Source organism: Myotis daubentonii, chromosome 21 (genome assembly GCF_963259705.1).
Source record: "Myotis daubentonii chromosome 21, mMyoDau2.1, whole genome shotgun sequence".
NCBI lineage: Eukaryota > Metazoa > Chordata > Mammalia > Chiroptera > Vespertilionidae > Myotis > Myotis daubentonii.
Genome location: NC_081860.1, coordinates 1,427,612 through 1,436,262, shown reverse-complemented (window position 1 = coordinate 1,436,262; position 8,651 = coordinate 1,427,612). Strand labels below are relative to the sequence as shown.

The 8,651-nt window shown below is 63.2% G+C and overlaps 1 protein-coding gene across 1 annotated transcript in view; it reads right to left on the bottom strand.

Moving 5' to 3' along the window:
• Window positions 1–227: 227 nt before the first annotated feature.
• The window catches only part of CEMIP (cell migration inducing hyaluronidase 1), a 118,491-nt gene continuing 110,067 nt past the window's right edge, over window positions 228–8,651 (bottom strand). Inside the window, exons 28-30 of the mRNA XM_059677963.1 lie at window positions 8,338–8,495; window positions 5,656–5,756; window positions 228–1,984 (exon numbers count right to left, since the gene is read on the bottom strand). Coding sequence (XP_059533946.1) covers window positions 1,857–1,984; window positions 5,656–5,756; window positions 8,338–8,495 — 387 coding nt within the window. The 3' untranslated portion in view covers window positions 228–1,856. The remainder of the gene's footprint in view (window positions 1,985–5,655; window positions 5,757–8,337; window positions 8,496–8,651) is intronic.

Genomic DNA, 8,651 nt, shown 5'->3' with positions numbered 1-8,651 from the left:
TGCCCACAACCCGGGCCTGTGCCCTGACCGGGATCAAACCCGGGACCCTTCAGTCCGCGGGCCGACGCTCTATCCACCGAGCCACACCGGCCAGGGCTGAGCGACGCAGTTTAAAGGGAAAGAACAGACAGACAGGTGGCACCTCTGCGCGTTTACTGTGGTACAGCGAGGTCCCTCCCCCAGAGCCGCCGCTCTGAGGCCAGCGAAGGCCCCCCCCAGACAACACGTACAACAAACAGCCCTTCATTCCTCTGACCGGGGATTCTCCATGTGCACAGATAATAAATAAATAGAAAATAGATCTCTGTCCCCGGTGACGCACACAAGACACGTTTACATACAAAACACACCATCCGGCGCCTTCCCGAAAGAGGCCAGCTGTTTCGGCAACAGGAAGAGGACACGCGTGTCGTGGCGTGTAGTTCTCCTCGGAAGCCTGGCTCGCGGGTGCGGGCAGGTTCGACGCGGATGTATGTACAGCTGAGGATCCTCAAATAGATTCTTTCCGGACCGGACCGGACCGCAGTCGGGCCATTCCCGGCCGCCCGGGGCGACCGCATCCCACCCACGTGGTTCACAGTGTGAGACCCTTGCACGAAGAGTTGGAAAAACTGACAGAACGAGAGACAGAAGAACATGAGGTCACTGACGCCCTGCCCGGAGGAGGGCCTTCCTGGGACGGGCCTGCAGCCCTGCTGTCGCCTCTGGCAGTGGGCGCAGCCCGGGCACGACCCGCTAGGGGCCTCCTGGGTGCAGCTGGGCCCTCTCGGAGGGAAGAGGTCCTGGTTGGGAAGGAGGGGGCAGGCAGTTCATGGCGAGACCAAGTGCCCTGGGGCCGCACGAGCTGTAACCACAGGCGTTCCCCTCTGCACGGAGCTCTCGGCTCCCGGGTGGGCCGGGGGAGGGAGAGGACAGCAGGATCCGCAGGGCCCCCCGAGAGCAGCCCGGAGCCCTGGTGGTTGGCAGAGGATGCCCCGCGGGCCTGGCGTTGGCTGCTGGGCTGTGGAACGGGTAGCACCAGTGGAGTCACCTCGGCTGTGTGCACCCGCACGTGCGGGCCGGCTGGTAGTTGGAGCAAAGGAGGCTGCCCGTCCCTGCGAGCCCCCTGCCGCCTCCTCCGGGAAGTCTTCCCGGCTTACCCGGGCAGGGAAGATCTTTCCCTCCTCGGAACTGGCTTTGGTCCCGATTTTACACTCTGGTTCCTCTGGGGGCATGTGTCCCTGACTGCCTGGCCTGCCCCTCCCCTAGGCACCCCCCTCAGCCTCACGGCTCTTCTCACCCGCGCCTGGTTCCAGGCGCAACACGGAGAGCCACGGACGCCTGGAATCTCTGACTTTAAAAGTCACAGTCCGATCTCAACCTGGGACCTGGATTCCCCTGAAAGGTGGGCCCCAGAGGCAGCCTCACCTCTTCAAGCGCAGCCGGCCCGTCTCCACTCCTAACCCCGTGAAGGCTGCTGCTTACAGGATACAGGTTCCCCTAAGACCGGGCTCCTTGGCCTACATCTCCCCGCTAATGCGTGTGCTGGGAGCGTGGGGGCCTGGGAGGGACCCAGCGCCCAGCCCACATCCCTGCTGCCAGCCAGCCAGGCCTCCGAGCGTGGTCCCCAACGCCCCCCCCCCTCCCCCGAGAGGCACGGATGGGAGAGAGCACCCAAGAGCCGCAGGGAAGATGAGGTGTCCGCATCGGCCGGGCTGCCCGGGGCTGCAGTCGACACGAGTGGGGCGGGCGGAGGCACCGGGGTCTCGGCCTGGCCGGGTGCTTGGCCTTTCCTGGCAGCCGCTGGGCGGGGACTGGGGAGCCAGCCCCCCGCCCCCCGCCCCGGGTCCGTGGCCAAGAGTCCGCCGTCACGCTCCTCACAGCCTCTTCTTCCTCACCACGGGGATGGGCACCACCTGGAAGATTTTGGCCTGGTGGTCCTCGGTGGCCAGGGTCACCCAGGTGGGCCGGAAGCTGCCTTTGAAGCCAACGAAGACCATTTTGTCTGAAAAGGAGTGACGAGTCACGTGAGCAGGAAGCACAGGAGGGAGCGGCTCCCGCCAGGCCCCGCCCCGCCCCGCCCGGGCACCCCCTCCCGTGGCCCCTGGGACACGCTCTGTGCCCGGCTCCTGACAGTCAGTGCCTGACGGCTGTGCGTACGCGGGCACAGGTCTCAGCTGTTAGGAGCAAGTGACTCAGCTGTCTCATTCCCAGTGTCTTCATTTTACTATATATATAAAAGCCCAAGGGACCTTCATGACCAGATGACCGGCCAGTCGCTATGATGTGCGCTGACCACCAGGGGGCAGACGCTCAATGCAGGAGCTGACCCCTGGTGGTCAGTGCGCTCCCACAGCCAACCTCTGGCGGCTGGCCAACCTCCCGCGGTCCCTATCGCCAGCCGGCTGGCCCCAATCGGCCCTGATCACGTGCACAAATTCGTGCACCAGGCCTCTAGTATGGGAATAACATACCTGTTTCATCGTTTTAAGGCAAGCGTGTCAAACTTGCGGCCCACAACGGATACTTTTGCGGCCCGGCCAATCGAACGGTGTGTAAGGAACGTTCTAATAAAAATGTCATCACTTAATTTCTACAATGTCCTGTTGTACATCATTACGAGTAACGAGCTACAGGGTTCGCTAATGGCTGATGACCGTCATCGTGCTGCATTCGCGTCCCTCACGCGCCTCTCGCGCGGGCGCACCGTCTCTCCCCACTGACACCGGCAGCGAAGGTTCCGGCAGCCGGTGGCCACGTCCCTCGTCTGGGACTGACCTGCTTGGTGAGGCAACAGGAAATACCTCGCTTCCGGAGAACGAGAGAAATGGGTTTATCTGCGTGACGCTTATCCATTTGTGCGGTTAGTGTCTGGTGAGTTCATGTTCAAGAAAAAATATTAATTTTTATTAAAATGTTCTATTATGTGAACAATGACTCATTCATTTCAGCTCTTTGTATTCAGCACGTCTCTATCGAAACAAACCTACATTTATATAAAAATGGAAGCTTTTGCCCTGGCCGGTGTGGCTCAGTGGATAGAGCATCAGCCTGTGGACCGAAGGGTCCCGGGTTTGATTCCAGTCAAGGGCACATGCCTAGGTCACGGGCTCAATCCCCACTAGGGGGCATGCAGGAGGCGGCCGATCCATGATTCTCTCTCATCGATGATGTTCTATCTCTCTCCCTCCCTCTCCCTTCCTCTCTGAAATCAATAAAAATATATTTTTAAGAAAAAGAAGAAAATGGAAGCTTTTGTTTTTTTGCGGCCACATCCACTCAAACCTCGTTTATCTGGCCCGTGTTAGCCTGCGAGTGTGACATGCTTGCTTTAAGGAGTACGTGGGGTCAGCGTACAATCGTGCAGCGAGGCGCCAGGCTGAGCACGACGCGTAACTATGGTGGCGTCCTCACTGTGATCTGCACGGTTTCCCGCCTCCCCTCGGCCCCCGGGGACCCCCTGAGCACAGCGTGCCCTTGCCGACTGTGACGCTGACGCTTCTGCCACCGGCCCCTCCCCCGTCGGCTGTGCCAGGCTGCAGCCCAGAAGGGCAGGGTGACCTTGACCAGGGTGACCTTGGGTCTCTGGCTCTCCCCAGATAACCTCCGGGGAACCAATGAGAGCTTTGCAGACGCAGCGCCTGTCCAAAGGGGCCCGGGCCGGCATGCTGAGGAGGCGGTGGGGGGTCCCAGCCACCTGAGCGGCCAGAACTGGGAGAGGTCAGACCGAGACACTTTCTGCTGATATTTTTGTTGAAATAAAGAGCCATTTGCTGAGTAGATGATGAGCAATGCCAACAGCTTCCTTCAGGGTCTGGTCACACGTAAAGGGAAGTGTCTGGCCCTGGCCGGTGTGGCTCAGTTGATAGCGTGCCGGCCTGCGGACCGAAGGGTCTCGCGTTCAATACCGGTCAAGGGCACGTACCTCGGTGGCAGGCTCCTCCCTGGACTGGCCCCTGGTCAGGACGCCTGCAGGAGGCAACCCATCGATGTGTCTCTCTCACATAGATGCTTCTCTCTGTCTCTCCCTCTCTCTTCCACTCTCCCTAAATCAACGGGAAAATATCCTCGGGGGAGGAGTAACAAAAAAAATAAAAAATAAAAAAATTAAGGAAAGTGTCTAGAGGTGGCACTTGCCCTGCAACCAGGACAGCACTGAGTCAGGGCCAGTACCAGAGATCACCACCGGGTGCAGCACTGAGTCAGGGCCAGTACCAGTGAGCACCACGGGGGGCAGCACTGAGTCAGGGCCAGTACCAGCAGGCATCACGGGGGGCAGCACTGAGTCAGGGCCAGTACCAGCAGGCATCACGGGGGGTAGCATTGAGTCAGGGCCAGTACCAGCGAGCACCACCAGGGGCAGCACTGAGTCAGGGCCAGTACCAGCAGGCATCACGGGGGGTAGCATTGAGTCAGGGCCAGTACCAGCGAGCACCACCAGGGGCAGCACTGAGTCAGGGCCAGTACCAGCAGGCATCACGGGGGGCAGCACTGAGTCAGGGCCAGTACCAGCAGGCATCACGGGGGGCAGCACTGAGTCAGGGCCAGTACCAGCAGGCATCACGGGGGGCAGCACTGAGTCAGGGCCAGTACCAGCAGGCATCACGGGGGGCAGCACTGAGTCAGGGCCAGTACCAGCAGGCATCACGGGGGGCAGCACTGAGTCGGGGCCAGTACCAGCAGGCATCACGGGGGGCAGCACTGAGTCAGGGCCAGTACCAGCAGGCATCACGGGGGGCAGCACTGAGTCAGGGCCAGTACCAGCGAGCACCACTGGGGGCAGCACTGAGTCAGGGCCAGTACCAGCGAGCACCACTGGGGGCAGCACTGAGTCAGGGCCAGTACCAGCAGGCATCACGGGGGGCAGCACTGAGTCGGGGCCAGTACCAGCAGGCATCACGGGGGGCAGCACTGAGTCAGGGCCAGTACCAGTGAGCACCACGGGGGGCAGCACTGAGTCAGGGCCAGTACCAGCAGGCATCACGGGGGGTAGCATTGAGTCGGGGCCAGTACCAGTGAGCACCACTGGGGGCAGCACTGAGTCAGGGCCAGTACCAGCAGGCATCACGGGGGGCAGCACTGAGTCAGGGCCAGTACCAGCGAGCACCACCAGGGGCAGCACTGAGCCAGGGCCAGTACCAGCAGGCATCACGGGGGGCAGCACTGAGTCAGGGCCAGTACCAGCAGGCATCACGGGGGGTAGCATTGAGTCGGGGCCAGTACCAGTGAGCACCACTGGGGGCAGCACTGAGTCAGGGCCAGTACCAGCAGGCATCACGGGGGGGCAGCACTGAGTCGGGGCCAGTACCAGCAGGCATCACGGGGGGCAGCACTGAGTCAGGGCCAGTACCAGCAGGCATCACGGGGGGCAGCACTGAGTCAGGGCCAGTACCAGCAGGGATCACGGGGGGCAGCATTGAGTCGGGGCCAGTACCAGCAGGCATCACGGGGGGCAGCACTGAGTCAGGGCCAGTACCAGCAGGCATCACGGGGGGCAGCATTGAGTCGGGGCCAGTACCAGCGAGCACCACCAGGGGCAGCACTGAGTCAGGGCCAGGCATCATTCCCCAATTAGAATGAGAGGCTGTGCCAGGTTTGGGGGGAGGAGCTCAGCCCTGGCAGGCGCGCCTGTGCCCCAGGCATCGGGACTCAGAAACCCCAGTCCAAACCCCTCACCTTTCAACTTGAGCCCCTTGTCCGCCCCGAGCTTCTCCAGCACGCGCGTCCACGGGCCTCTGGAGACGTACCTCCCCTTGGACGCCACGAGGACGATGGAGCTGAGTGAGAGAGGGCCGATGAGAGCACGAGTGAGCACCGCGGAGCAAAGGCCCCTGGGAGGCCGGGGGACTGTCCGAGGTGGGGACGAGGTAGCAGTGCCCAGCGGCCTTGGGGAGGACCCCTGTCCTGGACACCCTCCCTCACATCTGGCTGCAGCTGGCACCCAGGACTCTCTAAGGCTCTGCTCTGCTCACTGCTTTTACATCTGCCCCCAACGAGGAGAGGGCAGGTACCAGCGGGCGCCACCGGGGGCAGCACTGAGTTGGGTCCAGTACCAGCGAGCACCACTGGGGGCAGCACTGAGTCGGGTCCAGTACCAGCTGGCACCACTGGGGGCAGCACTGAGTAGGGGGGTCGGTACCAGTGGGCGCCACCGGGGGCAGCACCGAGCCATTGCAATGTTCTCCACTCTGTTCGGACAGGGCTGGCAGAAACATGGTGATGGAGAGAACCTGTGCGACCACCTGCTCAGGGAATTCACCTGTCACCTGCCTGTCACCTCCCTTCCTGGTCACGTAAGGCCGCATGACTACCCTGTTTCACAAATGGGGAAACCGAGGCATATGGTTACTACGTGTCTGAGAGGACCTGGCGGTGGGGGCCCTGCTGAGGAGGGGCAGAGGCCTGGAGCAGGGGCCGCCCCCCGGCTGCCATGGCTGAGTCCAGGCCCCAGCGCCGTGCAAACGGCCCCCCGGCGGCAGACAGCGCTGCCCAGACGGAGGAAGTGAGCAGCTCCCGGGAATAGAAACGGGCAGAAGCCCAGAGGGCCGCCGTTCCCCTCTCACAGGAGCCCCGGGAACCACAGACCGCAGGCCAGACTGGAAAATGTGCCTGGGATCCTGGCGCCGCTGCCAGGCCCTCCCCCGGTCCCAGGGGGAGCGGAGGCCGGCTCTTCACATGCCACGGGCCGTGCGCAGCCACGGCGAGGGCGGGGGCTGCAGGCGGCCGGGAGGAGAGCCAGGGGCTGGCGGTGGGGACGCCGAATGGCAGCATCGCAAACACACCCTAGGCCTCGGCGTTGGGCTCTGGGCCCGGAAGGCTGTGTCCCCATCCCTCCGATTCGGAGGACGCGCTACCGCCCCTGAGCTGGGGGGACACAGGAGGGCCAGGCCCTCCGCCGGGGGCTGGGTTAGCTCATGGCAGCCAGACACCGGGCAGGGCTCTCCTGTGTCACAGCCCCTGACAGCGGGCACACGCGGGCCCCTCGGCCTGGCATGAGCTTCTCCGTGCCCTGCACCTGTCGGCACGGAGTGGCCCTCGGGGTGGCGGAGCAGCTCCCAGGAGCCAGCCTTGATGCTCCAGGTGTGAGCAGCTGGGGCCTGGGGCAGCGGTGGCCCTGGGTGGGAGGGGAGGGGTGTGGCAGGAAGGCTGGGGCGGGGGGTGGGAGACACACACACACACACACACACACTCACACACACACACACACACACACTCACACACACACACACACACACACACGGAGCTGCCAGGAGCAGCAGCAGAGCCGACAGAACACGGTCAGCAGTGCAGCAAAGGAAAGACGGAGTGAATGCGATGCAGACTCGCCTCCAACTCTGGATGGTGTGATGACGTCACCAAGACATGGAGGCCAGGAAGACTGGCTGGTTCGGGGGTTTAAAAAGAGCCAGGCCTGGCCGGCGTGGCTCAGTGGTTGAGTGTCGACCCAGGAACCAGGGGGTCACGGTTCGATTCGCGGTCAGGGCACAGGCCCAGGTTGCAGGCTCCATCCCCAGCAGGGGGTGTGCAGGAGGCAGCCGATCCATGATTCTCTCTCATCATGGATGTTTCTATCTCTCTTTCCCTCTCCCTTCCTCTCTCTGAAATCAATCCTATATAATAAAACCCTAATATGCAAATCGACCGAATGGTGGAATGACCGGTCGCTATGAACTGACCACCAGGGGGCAGACGCTCAATGTCGGAGCTGCCCCCTGGTGGTCAGTGCGCTCCCACAGGGGGAGCGCCGCTCAGCCAGAAGCCGGTGAGTGCAGTGGCCGTGGCGGGAGCCTCTGTGGCAGCACTAAGGGGCAGCGAGCCGAGCGGTAGGAAGCAGCAAGCAGGCGGGCGGTAAGGAGCGAGGGGTCCCAGACTGCGAGAGGGCACTGGCCGGGCTGAGGGACGCCCCCCACCCCAGCCTCCACCCCCCAGTGCACAAATTTCGTGCACTGGGCCTCTAGTAAAAATATAGTTAAAAATAAATGCTGAGAGTGCTGTTCCACAGGAGACCTGTAGGGGGCGACCTCGAATAGCCTTTGGGGGGAATGACCGGTGTTTCGGAGCGAGATCTGGGCTGGAGAGGCTCAGAAGCATGTGGATCGTATTAACGGTGTGGGAGGGATGAGGTCATTGGGGATGGCGATGACGGGGCCGCGGGCCAGGGCAGGCTTCCCGCTGCTACCCGGGCAGCCGGCTGCCTGCGCCTGACCTACATTCACAGGCCTGGCTCCGGCGGGCGGTCCCGGCCCAGGCAGCCCAGCAGCCCAGCCCTGCGCTCCCCGGCCAGGCTGAGCGTACAGGCCACCTGAGCTCGCCCCGGCTGCACTGGGAGGGGTCCTGGGGGACAGGGGCCCCGCTCACCTGTCCGGGATGGCCGCCACGTGGTTGAAGAGCTGCCAGGGGATGCCCTGCAGAACAGCGTTCCGGAAGCTGGCGTGGCTCAGCACGCGCCCTTGGCTGCCGTCGACCACCACCACCTGGATGCCATCCTCCAGGCCGGGGTACCGCCTGCCGCCCACCTGCGGAGCAGAGCAAACCCGGTGGGTGTGTGGGGGGCCCGGAGGCAGCCAGGGTCCGAGGTCTCCTGCCCGGGGTCCCCACGGGGACCCGGACACGGGGTGCCCCTGCAGCTTGAATCCGTTCCTGGCGGCCTCTGCTGTGGGCTGAACGGCTCT